At 35.4% G+C, this 24,565-nt stretch overlaps 1 protein-coding gene across 1 annotated transcript in view; it reads right to left on the bottom strand.

The window, feature by feature from the left end:
• The window catches only part of GABRA2 (gamma-aminobutyric acid type A receptor subunit alpha2), a gene marked incomplete in the record, with an annotated part of 100,124 nt that overhangs the window by 18,721 nt on the left and 56,838 nt on the right, over window positions 1-24,565 (bottom strand). Inside the window, 3 exon segments of the mRNA XM_072406262.1 lie at window positions 12,756-12,908; window positions 14,582-14,725; window positions 22,725-22,807. Of these exon segments, the coding sequence (XP_072262363.1) occupies window positions 12,756-12,908; window positions 14,582-14,725; window positions 22,725-22,807 (380 nt within the window).

The raw sequence follows: 24,565 nt of genomic DNA, 5'->3' as shown, positions 1-24,565 counted from the left end.
GGTGAAACACATGGTTTGTTAGCGAGCAAGAATATCTACCACAGTCAAGAGAATATTATAATGTCATAATAAGAAAGAACAACCACAATTTATATTTTGATGTGTGGCTGTTAATATTATACACCCCTTTTTTAATCAGAGATTGAAAACAGAAAATATGCTGGTCTGCTTGACTTGCTCAATAGCATACATGAAAAATCTAATCACTTGGGCAGGAGGTAGAGCAATAATGCAGGATTTTCTTGTAAATAACTAACACAATTGGGATATCCACCTTCAGTCAGCTTCATGGAAAACTTGATCCAATGATTTAGGCAAGCAGGTTAGTTATCAAAGCACGGATAATCTCAGCTTTCTGTACAAAGCATCCCACTCCTGGAAGCTCACTAAAATGCAATATTTTTCTACGAATGAGATTTGCCAAACTAAAAAAAATCTTTAGTAATTCTGAATGATAGTAGGCTTGTAGCTGCTTGTTGGCTTTGAGAAGTCAAGTCAAAGGAGTTGATTGGTGAGAAAAGTTGTGGAGGTAGAAAAGCTGCTATCAAGAGCGTATTCAATGAATCTACTATGTTGTGTTTTAATATTAAAATGGATACTTCAGGCAGCTTCATAGTTGCAGGAGTATTGCATGGCTGTAGAATGAGCAGTGCTCAACCCAGAAATTTTTTTAAGCCCGGTGGGAAGAAATTTGAGGTGGGTGGCAGCCCCTGTATTGTGAACAAACTCTTTGGTAACCACCCAAAAACAGCCGGGTGGGTGCTGAAAAGTGCCAGATGGTGCGCCCAGCTAAAAGTGCCTGGGGAGAACCCTGATGAGAGTACTATTTTGATAACAGACATCCTTTTTCAACCACAACTTACCTGATTTCCTTCTTTGGAAGGCCCCTGTATCTCCAGTTCTGGTTAAGGTGAGCAAACCCCGGGGCAGACAGGGCTTTGATGCTCTGCAGAAGCTTGTGTATGGCCAGCCTAATAAAACCCTTACATATTCTCATCCTATTGAAATTATGTTACATTCATTTATATATCAACTAAACATTACAAGCTGAAAAGTGTTTTAGCATACTAAACTGCATTTTAAATGCACAACCTTGCACTTTCGATACATTGCTCATCAGAGTATATTAATGACCTAATAGTATTTGTTTTGTCAGTATTTTAGACAGAATACATGTTTCATACTGATTGCAATCAGACGAATAATGCTCTCAGTGTAAATGCTACAAGACAGGAGGTTATATTTTCGGCCAATCAAGGCTGCTAAGCAAAATCTAATTGCTGCATCAGTAGACATGCCGCTATGTGGCAGATAGATATTATATTATTAAGGCTGTGTCTTTATTTAATACATTATTCAGTGATTAGAATGAAACCAATGTGGTGTTGTGTCAAAAATAATTCCTTCTACTTGAGTAAAAGAGGCTAAAGACTCTTCTATATAAATACACACATGGAAGCCCTATTATGAGAAAAGCAGGTCATCCACTATTTTTTCCATTTATCCCAGGCAACAAACTAAGATAAATTAGATAAAAGACACTTTATCTGCAGTTAAAGGAATAGAAACAATCCTAAATCTATAGGCTGAACTAGTGCAATATTCGATTTACTCATTTTTAAAAAAGCCTTCTCATTCTTTGGTGAATGGAGTTCTAACTGAGCAAAGGAATGGGATCATTAATCACTATGGTAAATGGAGCCCCTGTATATGGTACTTAGGCTGTTTTAGAAGATAAATGTAGAATCATGAGCGCAGTGAGGACAGTGTATAAAACCTGTATGACAAATGTGTAGCACTGTCTAAAACAACCAATCCAATTATTTTCTAACCTGTACTAGAAACAACTGAAATCACATGAATATGGGCAGTTTCAACACATTTTTTAAGGTTTTACAATGAATGCAAGTTTATGTTGTTTTTTTAGCTTTTAAATAAAAAAAAATAGCTTTTTATATATTAAAATTGTCAGTATAAAAAATAACTAAAAAATCAGCATACAAATGGGAAATGAGAAGTTAATTATGTCCAATTAGGGTAAACTAAGTGTTAAATAGAAAAAAATGTATTACTTTTAATTATTTTATGACTTTTTAAATTTTACTTATCGGGTTACTTTATCGGATATTATATATATAAGTAGCTCATCTCTCTGCAGATAATTTAAACAAAGTAGATACAAAAGTAACAAAATTACTTTGTATTTCTCTATCTAGTACCTGAAAAGTAATAATACGCTGTGAAAAGTGGTTCAAATTTGGACATCAGAAGCTAATTCAGCTGTTGTATTTACACAATAACTGCAGATTTAAAGCCAGGTAAGTGCAAAAGTGGAAATGGGGCTACAGGACAAGATGTACTACACAAACCCTGTGTCCTACGTTTAGGCGTTTTTTGCTTGCTTGTCCACAACTGTATAAATGTGTGTACATTCATGTCAGATAAAGAACTTTTACTTAGTGCAAGCAGGAAAAACAGTTCTATGTGAAAAAGTGACACATACTAACCCAACAATTTATAGTGTATCTGACCTAGACCAGTTCATTTCTAACTAGAATAAGACAGTAACTACTTTCAATGAAACTGCCAACATTTACAACCAATGTGTCCATCAATAACATTACGGATACAGAGTTCTAATGAGCTATTTGTCATGTCTGCAAGCAAATGTCTGCAGATCTTAGCCAAGTGCTCATTTATCTGCACTGTACAGTTTACAAACAATAAGGAGTTTTATTGTGGCACAAATGGAAGAGAATGATATTTGATCCTCAAGGCTCTGTGCCGCTATGAACTAAATGAAGTGGATCACTCAAGATGTAGTACAGAGAAAAAATGGAGACTTACATAGCAAAGGTGTTCATATATAAATGAAGGTAACATAATTCATAATGTCTGGGACAACAAGAGGTATTGTCTGTCTCAAATTCTGAAAAAAATTGTGATCACCAATTCACTAAAAGAATGGATAACATACTATTAAGATTTTTTTTTTTTTTAGAAGTTAAAAGTAAGATTTATTGACTAAGGAATTAGAACGCTGTCAGGAGATGCAGTTGGTTAATGGATGAAGACATTGTGAGCGGAATCATTTGCTCATTTCCATATTGGTGAAAGAACATCTTAAAACATATTCAGGCCAAACTGAACTTGATTCACCACACTGATTGACCATGAAATGGATCGAGAGGCATTTTGGGGCAGAATGAGCTTCCAAGGAGTCTACTATTTGTTTTTCAACATGTCCCATCCCTGTTTGGGGTGAAACACTTTTTAAAAGGTGTCTGCATGAAAATATTTAATAAGGGAAAGCTAGATTGTGTTAAGAGTAAGTTGCATAGACCTTAGGCTTTGCACGGCATGAACAGCAGCTAACTAAATTAGCAATACAAGCATCAGTGGTTCAACAGGAGAAATACTATCTACTGATCTACTCTAAAATGTAGAAATTTTGTTACTTTGCTCATAAAAAGATGGACTGATTCCTTTCAGGAAATCCCTAAACATCTTTTTTCATCACAGCTGGTGCCAAAGTGTCTGCTTGTTTCAAAACCAAGAAGTAGCATTAACGCCACTCCCTCTTTTATGTGACAGAGTATAAATTATTTATTGGCAACTAGACCCATCCGTTGTTACATGGAAGAGGGTCACATACTACCTCATACCAAATATTGTATACCAGTTGAATTACAAGAAGAAGTTGAAGTGGACTAGTGCGGAGAAGTATTAGAGGTATCAGTGGGTGGTGGTGGGATCTTTTTATAGACACTTTCATGTTTCTCATATGGGACAAATTGAAAATTTCTCTTTAATTTCTCTTAAAGACTGATAAAATGTGGGGCTGCACCAAGTGGGCATATCAATGGCTGGATGGAGTCATTTTTTTAATACTAGACAATCTTCTTTGTGATAGAACACAAAAGAAAGGGCCGAAAAGCACTTAAATGGAAAATTGTGCCAGTTAGAACTATTGGGTACTGGCTCCCTGGTCTGAGATATGGCATTCCAGATGCAATAGATAATGCAGGTTTGTTGGAACTGGCAAAGGCAATGGTGAAACCAAATCTCCTTTCTGGAAAAAAAGATTCCAAACTGAAAGCCTTTTCTAAATTGGATTTTACTGTTAACAACACCTCATGATATTTCAAACAGGGTGTTTTCATGCTTCTTACCAGATCCTTGGTTGAAACATGCTTATATTTGAAAGCAATACAACAAAAAAATAGCAAAGTTTAGGATGAAGACAAACTTGTCCTCATGACAAAGCACAGGAAAGGATGAGAAGGTTTAAAATATATTCTGGCTCAAAGACAGATTTATTTACAGCCAGCTGCTACTTTTTTTGTTTGGAAACGGCAGTACATTTTAACACTGCTGCCAATATGCTTACTGCTGGTGGTGATATTTTTGATATTCACATTCCCTCCTCTCCTTTGGAAGGTTGTGGTGGCTCTGGAATAATATGTTTCATTATTAATAAACTCTAATGGGCCAACATATTTTACGCAGCGCTGTATAATAAATCGGGGTTGCAAATGACAGACAGATACAAATAATGACACAGGGGGAGAAGAGGACCCTGCCCAATAAGAGTGGGATAAGGAATGGTGGGTAAGTAGTGAAGGTTTGTTTAAAAGACAGAAGAGGACTGGTAGGCAAGTTTGGAAAGATGGGTTTGAAGTGCTGGAGGAGGACAGTTCCATAGACTGGAGGTTATGAATGAGGAAGTCATGAGTTGGTCATTGGTTGAGTGCTTCAAAAACTGACATAAATGATGTATTAAAGTGAAATAATAGGTTTGGGTGAATTTTATTTTAGTTTTTAACAGTTAAAATCTTTCAAACTATATCTATAAATCCACTAATCCACCTATATCCTTTAACCTATATATAATATAAAAATTGACAGATACATTGCCCAAATTATCCTTACCTATATAGTGCCCAAACTATCCTTACATATATAGTGCCTAATGATTAAATAATAATAATAATAATAATAATAATAATATATATATAAACATATATATATATATATAATAATTTGCAAGCAACGTCAATATAAATGTAACGCTGATTCTGTAAATATGGAACGTGTTAACATTGTATTGTGTGTTTTACCAGTATAGGTTGCAATGCAATCATACAGCGGTAAACTTTCTTTATTAAAAAGCTTTATAAAATACAATGATTGAATCCCAACAACAATAGACATACTCTACCTTAGTTAATGTAGAACCTTTTTTGACATGTATCTTAGAAATAGACTTCCAAAATGGGATAATTACTGTCTTTGGTATTTATAAAGCAGTGAATCTGACATACTGAAACATTCCCTGGTGGAGAATCAATTACAGCCAGTGGAACACATGGACCTGAAAGATTCTCCACCAGGGAATGTTTGAAAGAATGTCTGATTCTCTGTATTTTAAATAGATCCTAATCAATGTGTTATAAAGATTGACTGAATGAAAAGGACTTATATATATATTTTTTATTATTATAGCCTAATCCACTTCCCATAAAATGCTTTTTATCAGAGTTTCTCACTATGCAATCTAACATAATATTAGCTGAATAAACAGATCAGTAAGAAATATGGCACACTATGTAATGTAAAACTTTTGTCATAACAAACATTTAGGATAAGGCTAATAAAATTGTCAAATTTACTTCACTAAATCTTGCTACATATTTTTATTTGCAAGATACTTATTGAAATAACTTATTTAATTTTGCACTTGAAAGAAGCAGATTGGCTATTTATGTATTCAAATTTCTTTCTCTCTCACTCTCTATATACATGCATACATACATACATCTGATTATGTCATATAGATATTGTATATAACATAAAAAAACATAAGCTATGTGAAAAAAGCCATGTAGCTGGAGGACAAATAACATACATATTTTAAATCTGCTTTTTATTTAATAAACATAACTAAATATTTTCAAGTATGCAAGACCTGCTCATCTGATCATATATATGTATATGATTAATTAATTCAAGTATTTATAGTATTTACAACTTTTATTTCTGGCACCGTTGAGGAGAGACTATATATATATACACATATCAAGTACTTAAAAGAGCCCTTAGAAATAAATAGAGATACATAGGGCCTGATTTATTAAAGCATCCTCCCCGGCCTTGAAAAGCTTTATTAAATCAGGCCCAAATCTATGTACTAAACATGTTCAAAGTTTTAGTTATATTTATTTTTGTTTTTGAGTTTAGATACATTTTGGGTGTATACCCTAAACTTCCCACGCAATGGTCCTTAAAGCTCTTCAAGGTTCGAGAGGATACACTTTTATCAGTGAATCTGGGTGATTCAGCAAGCCTGGAATGGATCCAGGATTCAAAATATTTGCTGGTGAATAGAAAATGATTTTAAGAAATCTATTCTAGGTTTTCTGTATCACCCAGCTTCACTGATGAAAGTGTATCCTTTCCAGTTTGCATACATCAAGCTCAATGACACCATTAATATAGTTATCTATAGATTTACATTTTTTTGTGTAAAATCCAACCCTACTGTTTACCAAATCTTAAACATATCAGATATTCCTACTGCATATAGTTGTAAAAGGCAACTGATTAAGAGGTTATATTGACTGAGAAAATGCTTCCTTCCGTGTGCAGCAGATTGATTATATAAATCTGCTACCATGATCTCAGGCAGAACTTTTGGCAGATAAAAAAAGTACACATACACTCTCTAAATATATTAATATGTTGGCCCACAGCATTATAAATGAATGCCAAGTAAGTACCGGGATTTGATTAGGTATCAACCTATTGCAATTTTTTGTATAGCGGTGCAATGCAAAGAGCATATCCATAGGCAGAGAAAGGAGAGTGACGGATAAACTCATTGATTTGCTGCTTCTCCTTTTAATGTCTGGTCACAAGGTATGGTGGATATAAGTAAAAGTAAAAATGTAGCAGGAAAAGATCAGGTCCTTTACAATACCAGGCAGGACAGTTTTGTATGCTTCACTCATATGTATAGATGTCAGAACAGATCTGCTCATTGCTAATTTAGTTTTTTCTCTTTTTTTAATACAGCTTTAGAGAAGAGGTGGCAGTTCAGCAAGCTTTTGATTATGAAACGTGTTTGCTATTTTGCATCTCATTTAAACAATGCTTGAGGCTGATTTTAAATATGTAAAGTGTCTGTTATTTTTTTCTTAACATGATCTGTGCAGTACATGTGATATGAAATAAACTCTGTGGATATTATTATTTATCCTGACACATCTCCCTGAGGGACGGCACTGGAACATCTCTAGAGCTTTTCAAGAATACATTTCAATAAGTGAAACAAACACTTTTTTGCTTTTTCACTGTCTGGACAACATCTCCAATAACAGTCAAAACATGGGAGGAATCTTAATGTGGGGTGAGAGATTTCATTGTCAACTTGAAGGCAACCTCTGGGACTTCTTATCAGTGCACACAATCAGCAGTAATATATAGCAAAGTCTGTACACAATAACAAAAGGTAGAGAAAAAACCCTCAGCTGTATAAAATAATATAAACTCATGACAATGCAAAGTTGCACTGGGAAAATTTTGTTTGCAGAGGCACCAAATGTGTGGATTTTTCTAATGACCATAAATCAAAACAAAACAAGAAAACTATATACTGGCATATTTTGTAAAGAGGTGTAAAATACAACTAGATTTGAACTTATAACTATAACAGCAGCCAACAACATTTATTTAAAATATTGCACATGCATTATTCATATTTACCACTTGCATCCAGCAGGTAGTACATTCATTGCCACTCTACAAGCTATACGTTATGAACAGCCTGAATAGTTTATGTAATGAACAGACTTGAATAGTAAGCTATCAATTTACACAGCTGAATGAGTAAGTAGCCCCTCTCTGGCTCTGCTGCAAGTGAGACAGTAAGAACATTTTTTTTTCTAAAACATTACTAACTTTTCTCTCTGTGTACAAGTTGGTCACTGTCTGAATCCAATCCAATGACCCATTCACAATTGTGCAATTGTGTAACAACACACTGCAAAAAAATCATCTTGGGGTGTGCTGCAAAAATGCACCTTTTTTGGTACATTTGATAGCCCATTCTAATAAATAGTCTAAAGGCAATAAACATCAGACTTCTGAAAATAGGGACATTTTTAATGGATATCTGTGGCATTACAGAAAGAGAGAGATGATTAAAGAGATCTGACTGGTTACTGTTAGATGGGAGGACATAAAGAATTGCAAGGGTCACATTGAGCACAATAGGCCTGATTTATTAAAGCTCTCCAAGGCTGGAAAGAATACACTTTTATCAGTGAAGCTGGGTGATCCAGCAAACCTGGAATGAATCTGGTCCAGGATTCAAAACATTTGCAAGCAAAGTGCAAATTACCTTGAAAGAATCCATTCCAGATTTTCCGGATCACCCAGCTTCACTGATGAAAGTGTATTCTCTCCAGCCTTGGAGAGCTTTAATAAATCAGCCCCATTAACCTAACTAGACCATTTTTAAAAATGAAACTGGAGTTACAAACGTTTCTGTTATGATGACATTATTGTATATTCAGTTGTTTCTTCATGTTATATTACATAAGGTCCAATGTGTTTACTTGGATGTTCTTATATTTAGTTTTCAGTTTGTAGTGTCACAGTTTGTCCATGGAAATGAAAAGTTGTGTTGGGTCAAAGGGAAAAGAGGTATTTCCTAGGATTACCACATTCTGCTTTGAAATTCATGTTTTTTAGGAGATTTAGAATTCTCATTCCCATGCAAGATGTCCATTACCTTCATGTTGGAGCTTTCCAAGCTATAAGGGTAGGAGGGTGCCAAAGGGAAATTTCCCCAAAGGTACATGCACAGCAAAAAAACTAGCAGGGGTCCTACTCTATCTGAAAAAAAAAGTTTGGGCTATACATACTTTTAGATAGCAGTGAAAATGTGTTTTTTACAAAACATAATGTAGGTTTAAAGTATTGATTTCATTATAAAGCATACTTTTCAACACAAAAGATATCCATACCTAATCCGTACATTTACTGAAGTGTGCCAAATACAAGAATAGAATTTTATCACAGAGCTCATTTTTGACCGAATGAACAGTGATACATGCCAATGACTTTAAAAAACTTCAGGACATAAAGTCCTAAATACCTCATATATCAATCCTTCAATAATAAGTTAATAAACCTTACTACAAAAAGCTATAAAATAAGCTATAAGCTTAACATATATAAATATTTTACAGTAGCTTCAACTGATCTGTTCATACAGAAAGAAAAGAAATACATTTTTGCAACATGTTTTCAACATCTGAAAATAATTTGTAACTTTGCTGTTTTTACATTTCTTTATCATCTTTCAGATATGACAAGTCACTTTCTGACACCGCTAAGCTCCTGTAAGCCAAGCAGCTGGAGGTCATAGTGTTCCTCTCTAGGTCAAACAGAGACATTCACATCTTTTACATTGATTCACATGGTGGATGCTGTTCAATAGAAAAGCAATGATTTGAGTAATTGTTTCATTCTGAACAAAAGCATGCTTGCCAACTCTGAAGGTAAATCTAGTTACAGGATATCCAATGTGTTCTCTATAGATATAGAATACTTTAAGCCTGTCCAGGGGTCATTGTCATGAAGGAAAATGTAATCATAAGGACAAATAGTAAATATATACAGCACAAGTAAATTCTCCTTTGAGGGAATTAGAAGCATTTGACAATTGCCTATATACTGCCTAACTGCAGATCATGTAGCCCAGGGCAAAGTGTTGGACACTACCATAAATGTGGTCTTCTTTAGATAATTCTGAGACATGAGTAGTCTATGGAAGAGGCTTGCACACGATATTATACAGAAGTTACATAAATCAGCCAGGCAGGCTTGTCTTGCAAACTGCATTTTCCATCTGGCCCATAGAAAAGCCTATAAATGCATCTCCATCACCAAGCCCTTTCTGCTAACAGTCTGCACATTCATGCACATCTGGACACCATTTTTCTATTGTTCCATTCCATGCCTTGTGTAACTATTATATTGCAAACACATACCAATATCATGATTTAGTACAAATTCTTACAACAAGGCACTTTCAGAGATCATCACCTACATTTTAAAGCTGAACTTCAGTTATCATCTAAAGTACCATTAAACCTTTATCTGCTTCTGTAGTATTCTTTTGTATTTTTAGAAATGATCTTGACCCTGTATAGAGTATTCTATCTTCTTATCCCTTGTGACACCATTACAGGGGCTGCAAAATCTTTATAGTCAGGAGCCAGGGGAGGAGTCCACAGTTTCTGCCTGCCTCTGTAACTAGTATTCAATTAGCGGCAGGGATAGGAAAGTGCGGAGGAGGCAGGGACAATTCCCTATGATGAGCTGGTCTCCAATTTTTGATGCCTTTGGTATAGCCATTACACATTGCCCTAGGTGATTCCTACTCATAGGAAAACATTGTTCACTGTTATGTCTAGATTAAATTGTATTTCTAACAGGTCCACCCTTTTTGAAGCAATTTACAGTGCTGGCTAAAAGCATTTTCCACATTTTCATAGCATACCTCTCTGTATGTAGCGGTTATACCTATTTTGTTCCAGACACTAAGAGAGGACTCTTCCCTGTGGTAATGGCCTTAAAGTAAACAATTTTGCAACAAGTACACTACATGGAGAGCTTATGTATTTATATGCAGTTAATATACCCACACATAATAGTCTCAGAGAGAATAAATTCCATTCAATTAATCTTTCCTCTTTGCTAAGATCCCCATAGCCCTGATTAATTTAATTGTGCTTTGCATATATTTCTGGTTTATATCTATACAAGGGATACAAATCCTCATCACTGATATAGTGGGAGATGTGGTTAAGTATCAAAGTATATGTGCTATGGGGTGGAGAAATTGCAACAGATTAAGTGAAAATGTTGTACAGATGGGCATTGAGCAAAGACATTATTTTGAGAAATAAAAATTTAGTGTCCATTAAAGCTACATAAAACATAATAGAAGTAAACAATTTTTGAATTTTAAAATATTTAGCATGTGTTATTAAAATATTGTTATTCTGTTTGTTTTCTTAAAAAAACAACCATTTTTAATATACAGTTGGGTCTATAAATATTTGGGCAGGGACAACTTTTTTCTAAATTTGGTTCCGTTCATTACCACAATTAATTTTAAATGAAACAACTCAGGTGCAGTTGAACTGCAAACTGTCAGCTTTAATTTAGTGGGTTGAACAAAAAGATTGCATAAAAATGTGAGGAACTAAAGCCTTTTTTTAACACAATCACTTCAATTCGGGGGGGGGTCGGTGGCGGTCTGTGCTTGTATATGGAAGATTTAGACAACATGCGGTCAAAGGAGCTCTCCATGCAGGTGAAACAAGCCATCCTTAAACTGAATAAAAAACCCATCCAAGAAATTGCTACAATATTAGGAGTGGCAAAATCTACAGTTTGGTACATCATGAGAAAGAAACAAAGCACTGGGGAACTCAGCAACACCAAAAGTCCTGGACATCCACGGAAGACAACAGTGGTGGATGATGGCAGAATATTTTCCATGATGAAGAGAAACCCCTTCACAACAGCCAACCAAGTGAACAACACTCTCCAGGAGGTAGGCGTATCAATATCCAAGTCTACCATAAAGAGAAGACTGCATGAAAGTAAATACAGAGGGTGCACTGCAAGGTGCAAGCCACTCATAAGCCTCAAGAATAGAAAGGCTAGATTGGACTTTGCTCAAAAAGATCTAAAAAAAGCCAGCACAGTTCTGGAAAAACATTCTTTGGACAGATGAAACCAAGATCAACCTTTACCAGAATGATGGCAAGAAAAAAGTATGGCGAAGGCGTGGAACAGCTCATGATCCAAAGCATAGCACATCATCTGTAAAACATGGCAGAGGCAGTGTGATGGCTTGGGTGTGCATGGCTGCCATGGCACTGGGACACTAGTGTTTATCCATGATGTGACACAGGACAGAAGCAGCCGAATGAATTCTGAGGTGTTCAGAGACATACTGTCTGCTCAAATCCAGCTAAATGCAGTCACATTGATAGCGAGGCGTTTCATATTACAGATGGACAATGACCCAAAACATACAGCCAAAGCAACCCAGGAGTTTATTAAAGCAAAGAAGTGGAATATTCTTAAATGGCCAAGTCAGTCACCTGATCTGAACCCAATTGAGCATGCGTTTCACTTGTTGAAGACTAAACTTCGGAAAGAAAGGCCCACAAACAAACAGCAACTGAAAGCCGCTGCAGTAAAGGCCTGGCAGAGCATTAAAAAGGAGGAAACCCAGCATCCGGTGATGTCCATGAGTTCAAGACTACAGGCTGTCATTGCCAGCAAAGGGTTTTCAACCAAGTATTAGAAATAAACATTTTATTTTCAGCTTTTTAGTTCGTCCAATTACTTTTGAGCCCCTGAAATGAAATGATCGTGTTAAAAAAGGCTTTAGTTCCTCACATTTTTATGCAATCTTTTTGTTCAACCCACTGAATTAAAGCTGAAAGTCTGCAGTTCAACTGCATCTGAGTTGTTTCCTTTAAAATTAATTGTAGTAATGTACAGAACCAAAATTAGAAAAAAAGTTGTCTCTGTCCAAATATTTATGGACTTAACTGTAGATTCCAGCATAACTTTGCACTGCAAGCACAAATACATAATTCTTTCTTGTACTCTGTAAGATTTCCTCAGTTTATTTAAATGTGTCCATTTCTGATTACACTCACCAAAGACTGTCCTTGCAGGCACAGATTCCCTATTCAACCAGAATGACACCTGAGACAAGATGACGGTCATGATGCAAGGGAGATAGGTCTGAATCACAAAATAACCAATTTTTCGCTTCAAGTGAAAATGTGTTGTCATGACTGTGTATTCTCCTGCCAGACAGAAACATTCCAAATGAGAATTCAATTCACATTGTCCACAGTATATAGACTGGGTTACTGAATAACAAGGCACACAAAAAGTACAGCATGCACCATAGTGTATACTCAGCTTAAGTAAGGAAAAGGATTATGGAAAAAAATATTATCAAGTAATAAAATATAAATTAATATTAAAGGGTAAATCAGGTTGATTTAAGGGGGTCAATCATTAAAGTATTACCACACAACAACCAATTCTTCTTTTACTTTCAGTATTTTCAATTATTCACATAACAAGGTAATATTTGTGGTTTGCATGCTGCTACATGCTTAATAGTGATCTTTCTCGGCACAACGTTTTTGTATCCCCAACATACCTACAAAAAATACTTAATCTATGTATCTTAATTAAGGTTCTTTTCTTCAAAAGCCACTACTTTAGTCATGGCCACTGCAAGTATTCTCTTCTGGGTGTTTGAACTGCTGTCCCCACATAAACCCATTGTTCCTCTCAGGTCATAAATGCTGTGTGATGGAGTCAGCAGGTGGTCAACCCAAAAGACCTGTGAATACTTGAAAAATGAGGAGGAGCAGTGAAATGTTTCTAGAAAAGGGCCATCAGAAATATATGAAAACTTCTTTTAGGTATGTTGCATCTACAAGTGGCCCTGTGTCATATTTGCCACATTTTGTTGGAAACTTTGCCCAGGCATCATCCAAGCTTAGTGCCCGCTTTCTGCAATGCTACATGGACTGAAGTTAACAGCCTAAATGATTTACCATAATTTAATTCTTCATACCTTTATGGTTCTTGACTGTGTTCAGAAATGACACAGACACAGATCACACCCTGATGCAGCTTCTAAACTTTGGACAAATTTACAGTGTTGCAGTCTGATAACTTGAGATGAGGAAATACTTCCTCGTGCCTGTAGAAAACTACTGCTTGTAGAAGACAAGCTAAAATATTTTATTTTGTTAATGATAAAAGTACACACGTTTTAAAAATCTTTTAATGTTGCCGTATATTGTGGTATGTTAAGAACTTATTTATACAGACTTGTAAAGTTACTGCAAGAATGCATGTTTCCATAATAACAGGGACCACTTACACCACCAACGAAGTCCAACCAAATCAATATTGGAAAAGCCTTACCCTTATATCAATAAGATCCAAGTTTTTTTGAGCATCCTTCATCTCCATATAATATATATTTATAAGTATATTTAAACAAAATGCTATTTTCTGTTAAAATTAGACTTTAAATATTGTTTTAAAAAGCAGCTTATGGGAAGGAATATATATTATTACAATGTTACAATGTTAATATAAATGATTCAGATATTACAGTAAGCATTTTATGTTTTAATTTTTTCGTACCTAGGCAATTCTCAAATGCTAAAATGGAAAAGCAGCTGCTAGATTGGCTGAGTAAGCTGCCAGCAATATACTAGTGCAACTCACAATATACTGAAATATTTTGGTAGCTATGCACAGAATTTATAGAACACTGTTTTTAGGTACAAAATGGGCCAACAAGCTGCATAACTCATTTCTGCTTTTTTATAGAGAAAACCACAGCTGCTTCAGAGTCAAACTGTTTGATTGAATTATTCATGTAATATATTTTGCACAAACAAACACAACAAAATGAAATTACTTTGATTAAAGCGAATTAACTAACCTGTGCTTGACTTAATAGTTTCTTTACCAACTAAATGACCTAAGAGGACATATTGATTTAATCTTGAGCCATCTGGTGCTACCACAACGGACTCTGTGGCATTGCGTGTCCATACATATGTCACTTCTGAGGTTGTATAAGCATCTGTAAAAGAAAAATATACATTTAGTAATATTAGTCTTGTTGTTAGCCCAACTAATAATTCCCTCTGCAAAATGGACAGCAACACCTATAATGATGGTATCTTTTGTTAGTTTGGGTATCACATCCTAGGGAACTTTTCTGTAATGTAATGTGTAATGTGTCACCACTATAAAAATACAAGTAAATAAGATACAACTCCACATCATAAATAATAAAAAATATTGCAACACAAAGCAATCCAATAAATATGTGACCAATTATATATCAAGACACTATCAGACAAACCATCTTAGTTCTGCATCAGAAGTGCAATGTTGCTACTTTCACACAGTGGAAAAACAAATTTTGTGGACTATAGCAATATTTTGGAGAACGCAACTAAACAGGCAGTAATTTACAGCTCACACATACAGTTACATCTGCTCATGGTAATCCCATGTTTTTTATGTCTTCAAAATGCATGTCAAAGCATTCCACTTACTTACCCCCCCATAATTTTTTCACTTAGCTTGTTTATTTCAAGGGCAGATACTGGGAGGTTGGTTCCTTTTAAATTATACACACCCCCAAAACATCATCTCCTAAAAGCCCGTTGGGACTTGAGAAAAAGCAATGTGTTGTCAGGAAGTTATTAGCTTACTTGACATTGCATGGTCTGTTTAATAAACATGGAAAAAGGTCCATGTAATAACGAAGTATACTAAATGTGTTTTCCCCAACATAAACTTTAAGATACCACTAGTCCTATTTATATAGCCACCCACTCATTATCAGACAAAATGATTAAATACATAAGACCATTGAGTAAAGGTTCACTTACTATTCTATTTGACTCTTAAAAAACAATTACTCTTCCAATGATGCTGTCCTTTCAAATGCTTTCTTGCCTTTGTTCTTCCATCAGAGCTTAAAGTCCAAACCCTGTGTACTATCAGATTCTAATATTGATGGTGCTTACACAAGGTAAAAGACTATCCCCTCTCTCACATGACCGTGTTCAGTCACTTCATCTGAATACTGTGGCATCATTGCATCTTTGGAGAATGAGAAGAAACATCAAATATTCCCTAATGGCTGCAACAGTGATATGAAGTATGGAAAGTTACAGTATCAGTGGATGGTGGGGTAAATAGGGGATTTTTTTAAAACTAACTTGTAGACCCTGTTGCTGACCCTATCAATCTTTCCAATTCAAAGAAAACCAAGTTTTTTGCATATGAAACACACATGGATCTTTGTCTGCTTTCCTTCTTCCAATTCTGGGTGCCAGTGAATGCACTATAGTACAGTTGGTTTCTAAGGATAACAATAACTTAAAAAAGCTGAACTATGGGCAGATATAAACAAACACCCATAAAACCAATTATGCATCCATATTTGTATTAGGCACTGGTTCTCTTAATACCATCCTTTCATGTGCTTCCCCACCACTCCATTACCCTGAAACATTGCTGAGTGTAATACCCTGTGTAAACTCAATATTGGTTAGTATTACAGATTACACAAATTTATTTATCTATACCCCTTTATTATTTAACAGACTTGCAGAATGGCTAATCAGGCTCAAGCAGTGGATCTTGGAAATAAAGGAAGCTCACTTGCTCCTCTATACCCAGAAATGCTGGACATTTCTTAGCACTTTTGCAGATAAGAAAGTGAAGTGGGAATGAACTAACACTTTTAGTTGGTGGGGTGGCTTCCTATTCCACACATTTACTATTATGCTCTAAAAGAGAAATTCATTTTTTTAAATGTACTTTAAATACCTAAATCTTTGATTCAATCTGCTTAATCCCCAGAACTGCTTACCTGAATGAAGAAGACAGGAATGACCTCTTTAGTGTGCTCCTGTCACTTTGTTGCCTAACCATAGACTAAAATAAATCCTCGATCAGGCTGTAATACTTAACATTACTGTAGTTTGAAGTGAGGTGCAGAGGGAATCTGAGTGACAAGGCTGAATCAAATTCCAAACCCTTTGGCAGGTAGAACTATTCAGATATAAGCATTTCAGCTGTGTTTTTTGTATATAGCTTTTGGCTTGAGTTCAGCTTTTTTAATGTCTCATTCTACAGTCTGTTTTGCAGGCAGAATGTTGGAATCAGTGGTCAGTGGCATTTAAATTATTTCTATTTTTTTCAATCATAAGAGCGGAGCAGGTCACAGTGAGTTCACTTGTATGGTCAATGTTTGCAGGAAAATCGAGGGGATGTTTCCCTTAAAAAAACTTACATATGCCCTTACATATGCCTTTGTAGAACTGCATTACATCAGGGAGGAATTTATGAATCAAGATATAACCTAGTAGTAAATTTGTTCCCCAGTCTGTCTCACTGCTTCTATTAAGCACTGCCTTGCTGTGTAACAAAATTAATAAATGTTCCCCACAGAGTCTGACTGTTGCCTCACTGGTACATATACATCTAAGGTCATATTTTGAAAACAGATCTCTTTCAAGAAATTCAGCTATACTGCAGTATAAAGGAAATGTATTTTTATACATACATATTCTTGCACATAAATGTTTTGCCTAATGCTTTTAAAGCCGGAAAGCCGAACACCGCCATCTTCCTGTCTCCTTTCTCCTTCTGGCTACATAATCCGATCTCGCAATGCACAGGCACGAGTTCGGGTGATGTAGTCTGCTGTAAATGGAAAAAAAAGAGTGCCGAACGCACAATTCCCATTACAGAAAAAAGCCCATTCTACGCATGTCCAAAATCAAGCACGCAAGGAAGGAGCAGCCAGAAGCCTTCTGCCGTGGCAGTAAAAACAGAAAGGGAGGGGCTTCACCCTTTTTTAAAAAAAATAAAAAAATGTTTTACTTTACATAAAAGGGTTGTCTAGAGACAGTATTTGGAGTCTTAGGCTGATTGCAAATGTGCTGTAAAACAAAATGATTTACTGAACTCCAATTCATTCAAAAGGAGGATGGGAACCCTTTTGTGCTTCTGGACACAACATTTGACTTGCTTTTCCTCCCCTTGGAGGAAGAATTGTGCAGTTTTGAAAAGTATATAAAAAAAAAGCCTTAGATAGATTTTCACATTTTAAAGGCTCATTTTTTTTCTTTAAATGAAAGAAATCCGGTGTTTACAAAGGTCAATCACTTGTCCGCATTGTGACTCATCCTTTACCAGACGCTCTGTCCAAAATTTTATTTAGACAAACTGCCTCAAACCCAAAATTCTGCTGTCACCATAGCGCTCACGTATTAGTGCAGAAATCCTGATGTCAGGAGGTTATTGTGTACCTGTATCATTTAAAATAAATAATTTCCAGTTAACAGTGACTAATATTTACTTACTGGACAGAGTGTGTTCACTTTCAAAGTGAATTTTCACTTGTGCTAGTTAGTAAATGAGGTGAAACAGTGACAATTCAATTTGCAATAAATAACCAATCAGGTTAAAGGAAAAGTAAAAAAAAAAGGATTTTTGCTAATAATCCGATGTTTTTTCCTGTATGCTAACTCATCTCTGCCACATATCTTGCTTTAAAACATCTTTAAAAATACTGAACAAAATATTTAAAATCAGTGTAGATTTTGCCTTAGGTATGTACTAAAAAGAAGCCTAAGTGTTTATTTTTTCTTTTTTATATTCACTGTTTTTCTGCAAAAGCCTATTCTATTTTTTTTATTCAGTCTGTGAATTATTTTACCTTTCTATTATATTCCAGCTGTTCTGTTGTTTGGGAGGAAGACTTTGTATATAAGTAAGAATAATAATTGTATTTTTACCATGGATTTGCACACAAACTTTGCTACATATATTCAGAGCGAGGAATGTTTTACGAGTGAGTGAGGAATGTTTTACGAAAATTGGGAAAAAGTTATCTACAGAAGTGAAGAACTTGCAACTTGTCCGTAGCAGACAATTGTTGCAATCAGGCTTGTATGGCAAATAATTGCTTGCTGGAAAAATTAATAAATTACCATCAATGATAATATTAATTAAAGTGGATACTCAACAGGCTAGATAACAGAAATATATACAGTATATAAAGAATGAGAGCAAACTGTGTAATCTGTGGAGTAAAATAATCATGTTAATTTTTTCATCTTTAGTCTGATGACCAAAATCACCACTTGCAATGTGAAGTATATCAATCACCAACCAATGGGAGCTTGATCACTGTGTACCTAAATAATGTTATTATTTACCTTAACATTCACAAAAACGTACTGTACTCCTTTACCAATTACATACCAGTATAAAGTAAAACCACATCACAAATAAATATAAACTTACATAGACTTTTATGGTGCATTCTCAGTTTGTTTACCCAAACAAAGGAGAAAAGTACAAAGCAGAAAATACAAATTTAAAGGTGGTAAACTCTGCCTTTTGTGTGAATATTACATTTGCACAGTAATTTTTTAGAGTCATCTATTCTAATAAAGAAAAATAAAAAAACAATATCTATTAAAGATGAAGTTTAACCTCCCTAGCGGTTCTTTTCTTTCCAGTTTTATATGTCTAAAAGCGGTACATTGTTTTTCATGAAAATATATTCTACAGTATAATATAATAGTATAAGTATAATAAAGTTTGAAACAAAAAATCATGTAAAAATAATAAGTTGAATAAATAAAAAAATTTATAAATTTAAAAAAATATATAGATTTTTAAAAAAAATACATATTATACCCATACTAATATATATACTGTAAAATAAATGTTCTTGAAAACAATGTACTGCTACAGTTATTTTGTATTGAATGCAATACAAATGGATTTTGAATTTCAACGTGTTTCACCGGAGTTCCGGGCAACGTACACACGCACCAACAACACCGGGAACTCCGGTGAAGCACCGGGAAATCGGACGCAGAAGTCGGCCAGAAGAAGACGGAGATCGCAGCGATGGACGACGCAGGACGCCGGGGGATAAGGTAAGGCTCTATTTACTACCCTTCCCATAGGATTACCGACCTCGAGTGTGACTCAGGGTTACCGCTTTTAGCAACTTTTTTCTACCCTGAGTCACACTCGGGGTTACCTCTAGGGAGGTTAATAAAAAATAAAAAATGCAATAGCCTCCTGCCATTGCATATGTAACATACTTCTGCTAACACATTAGATATACAATACAACGCCCCCTTCCCCCAACAAGCAAGGAAGCCCCGTTCGTATCTAGAAGTTGTCCATATGTCAGATGTCCTTAACTCGGGAACTACCTGTAGCTGTGTACAGAGATAACAAAAAAAAAAAACTGAGGCTGGATTTGCTGCAGGAAAGATGTTATTTCATTTGCCATTGTCTGCTTAGGTGATCTTTTTAAGTTCTGAAATATTCACCAGCTTCATGAATAGCTGTAAAAATGATTTTAAAAGGCTAATCAAGCTTGTCTGGATTCCTTTATGGACAAGGCCCTAGAGAGGAAATATTGGGTGATTCCCACACCCTACCCAGCACCCAATGCCAGATGAGCGGGTCCACCTCTGAGACCTTTTTTCGCAGTCCAGTAAAGTTTTGTCAGCTGAGTGTGCCTAAAATGCAGCTAATGTGCTTTGTCAGGGAATAAGTACAATACAGCTAATGTGCTCTGTCAGGAAATGCCTACAGCACAGCAAGTGTGGAACTCCCATAGCACTCTAATGTTCTTTTTTATACAGTGCTAGAAGCAAAGCATGCTTTATCAGGGATTTTCCCGCAATAAAGCAAATGCACTTCGTCATGGAACACCCATGTTGCAAACATTGTATGGTTCCTCAGATAATTCCTACAGCAAAACTCGCTTCGTCAGCAGGCCTGGACCAGGATTTAAAAAAGCCCTTTAAGAGTACAGATAACACATGTAGTCTGGATAAATACCCATGAAAGTGAACATTCTGAACCAATTTTTTTTATAAACTTAACCACAGCGTGTGTAGGAATAAAACTTAAAAAAACAACAACCAGAGAAATAAGATTATAAAAATGCTACTGTTGCAACAACTCCCAATCTTTCCTAATATTGGTCTCCATGCAACATGTTGTTTAAATGCCAAGCTGAATGATTAATTCTTAGAGATTTCTTTTTGATTAACCTCAAAGTCATGTCCCATGGGCGACTCTGCTGCCAGTGATACAGCGTAAGTCATGCGGGAGAGCCGTTCACTACTTATTGTGTAATCACTCCCTTGCTGGCCACAATCTCAGTCACTGGAGACAAGACCTAGTTTACAGGGTAGAAATTTCACAGGAATTAGAGCGAGGCCTCCTGGCAATTCTGACACTGGAAAAAAAGTGGCCACATGGCATCCATTACGTCTCTTTACAGTTTTTAAACAAGAAGTTTTAAGAATTCGAGTGGTAAATCTACAACATGCAATATATGTGTAATGTAAAATGCAATACAATAGTATAATATATACTATATATGTGAGATAACAATCTATGTATTGAACACTGCAATAACAACAAAAATGTGCGCACACTAGAATAAGACTATAGTTTCCTATAAAGGAAAGCAAAAAGGACTAAGCAATGTCTGCTTCTGCAGTTTTTTTACTGCTGTAGTAACCAGGGGACAGTTATCCTAAATAAGTACATTTTATTTAAAAATTGAACATCCAGTATATTATAGGGACAATAAGGAGAACCTACTTTTGCCTAAACTGTCCCTTGAAAATTCTACCATTTGCCCTAAATGTCTCCTAAAAATAGCAAAGCACTTCTTGACATGAAACTGTCCCTGGCATATTTCTATTCTATAGCCTAATATCTGTATATAGGTAGTCCCAGAGTGAAGGACATCTGACATATGGACGACTCCTAGATATGGGGCTTCCCTGCTTGCTCATGTGCAGGACAGAAGCTTAATAAGGGGCAGTTCACATGACTTGCAGAAAAATTTTTGCTAAACACAGCTAAGGTTGTGAGTGATCTTAAGAGCTTAGCTGTTCTGCAAGCTCTTGTAACTCCTTAATGACTTACTGTCTTGTAACTCCTTAATGACCAAGAAAAACTCAGCAGTTGTTTCTTTTAGCATATCAAAGCACAGCTTGCTCCAGAAGTTAATAAATGTCTAGGCTTTGCTTTGTTTGTGATTAACTCACACTAAGGATTTTATATAGTAACTGACACCACGATGCCTGATATTATGTTGAGACAAACATCTGTCCTAATTGCATTTATTAAAATAATATACCTGTTCCAACTTACATACAAATTCAACTTAAGCACAAACCTACAGTCCGTCTCATATGTAACCCGGTATCTGCAGTGTGAAGTCTAAGGCACATATGCCTCTGACTATTAGACTTAGGAGATACGGTGTTTTCAATACTATGCTTCCCACTGTTTTCCTTGCTGGAGAAGTAGCTGTAGATCTCCATTTTCTGTTTTTTTATTCTGTGGATCCTCCACTTTCTCTCCTGCTGCTTCCTGATTCTCATCATACTATTCTTTAGGAGGACAGCTTTAGCATGCAGAAGTAAAGTCTTGCTCCTCTACCAAGAAAGCCTCCCCCACAAAGAGACACACTGTGAGTGAGATAAACTATGGAAATCATTATTGAGAAAAAGATCAATCACAAGGAGGCTATTGAAATTAAAGATGATCAGTGATTTTTTTCTTGTCTTTTTTGGGCACCTTTCCCATAGTAAAAGACCTTTTTAACAAGAATGACTGGAGATTTATGACCTAAAAAGGCTTAGACTAACCCCCAAAAATGTCATATCTATTTCTGGGTTCCAAACATTTACACTCCCTTGAATATGGCCCACTTTTTAATTTAAGTAATGGAAGTATCAGTTTAGGCAGTGTCACGTGGTAAGTCTGATCTGATCTGTACTGAAATTCAGAAAATGATACATTCACAGATAAAAGTACAAATGGTCATCTTTATGCAAGGATATATATATATTATTAATTATTATTAATAATAATTCTTTTGCAATGAATAGCAATCCATAATTGTGTCTGCACCCATAAATGTAATAATGACACAAAACAAGCCAGTATATTCTAATTAACAAATGACCTTCAAACAAAGACAGGAAAATACTTACAGCTGCCAAATTTTAATGGACAGGCATGAGCATCCATAGGAAAATCTTCCAGATGCATAGGGCATTCAGCTTGGACGGTCAGCCTAAAAAGCAAAAGGATGAGAAACAATAAGTTTTTATTCTTGAAGATTAATTCAAAAGGGAAATCAACTCCACAACCCAGCAGAAGATTGCAGCCACTGAGATAAACCTGTTCTGTTCTAATAACATCATTAACATTTAAACCTGCTCTTTTAATTTCCATTTTATGTGCCTCTTCAGCAGACGCTCGAACCACCTAAATATTGCAAATAACTATCATAGCTTGCATATTTTATAGCAATTCACCAAACTATTAGCGATTGTCATATGAATGTACTGGTATCTAGATGTTGAGCTTATTGGAAACAAATTAAGCAGAGGGGTTTTTGTTTTAGCTGAAATGAAAAAAATGTTTTACAAGAAATACCTGAACCAAATTGTACTGCAAAACAATTGTACTGTGATCGAAATGCACACTGATTTCATAATATGCTCCACTGGTTTACAAAACATACCGTCCAAATTAGAAAAATGTACATAGTGCTGTAAAAGCAAAGTCTCTTAAAGAATATTTAGGAAATATTTTTTTATATTTAGATTATTAATAGATTTTTACCACAGGTGGCTGAAATTGAGAAAGATTGGTATTATTTAAATGAAAAACTGCCAAATGACATTAAATAAATAGCTATATTCAAAAATGTATGCTACCCGAAGATAATATATATTCCTTCTAAAACAGAACAAATGATCCCATAATCGCAGTAATTAAGAGATAATAATTACAATGGTTCCCTAAATGTTGATCAAGGGAAAAGTCCTACATATCTGTAAGAATATTTATGTGAAAGATTACCACTTAAGGCTCTATTTATAAAACAGTGAACCTCACATTCCTTCAAACATTCCCTACAAGGATACAATTACTGCCCTTGAAACACACGGAAGATTCCCACAAGGGGATGTTTGAGGGAATATCTGATTCTCTGTTTTATCAATAGAGCCTTTAATGCTTTTCACAAACTTTAAAGGGCTTAACAAATAGAAAGGAAGTAATGAGCAAAGAGGCAACGAAAACACTGCTGAGACATAAAACCACTGACTGATGATTTGAGAGCCATATAACATTAGCAGGAAAGATGAGAAACACCACAAGAAAGATGAGAGAAAGTGTACAACTAAATCTTTAGATCACATAGAGAACAATGAAATGGGATTATACCATGACTACGTATTGCTATAGTTATCCATACCAAGTTCATTTTGCATTTTGAGAGCCATGCAAATAATTGTTATGTCCCAAAACACTACACAGATACAGCCCTTAAGTTGTATACAGCTATTTTAGACTACTTAGGTCTCATAAGTGTAGGAAAACAAAGCACTTAGAATCTAGAAATTTATCATGCACGTAGCCAAACAGCTCTCCAATACTGCACAGTACAGAATTGTCTTTCTGCCAACATATGGGATTTTCATTCATCCATTAACTGGATAATTAAAGGGCAACACAATTTATTGCATGAACATTCTTACGTCCTTTAGTAGCCTTAATGATTTATTGGGGTATTAATAGCCTTTGGCAATTATATGTAGATAAAATGAATGTATAACCCCAGGGTTCCTCCAGGGGTTATTAGAGGTTCCTGGGACTGTGGCTAATTTCCGTCTCATTTGAGGATGATCGCATAGTTCTGGGACCAACACCACTTGGTAGAGCCACATGTATGGACCTGATTTATTAAAGCTCTCCAAGGCTGGAGAGGATACACTTTCATCAGTTACTAACAGAAAGCAAATCACTTTTACATAATCCATTC

Source organism: Pyxicephalus adspersus, chromosome 3, assembly GCF_032062135.1.
Source record: "Pyxicephalus adspersus chromosome 3, UCB_Pads_2.0, whole genome shotgun sequence".
Classification (NCBI taxonomy): Eukaryota; Metazoa; Chordata; class Amphibia; order Anura; family Pyxicephalidae; genus Pyxicephalus; species Pyxicephalus adspersus.
Note: the sequence above shows the minus strand (reverse complement) of the source record. Positions and strands in the feature narration are given on the sequence as shown.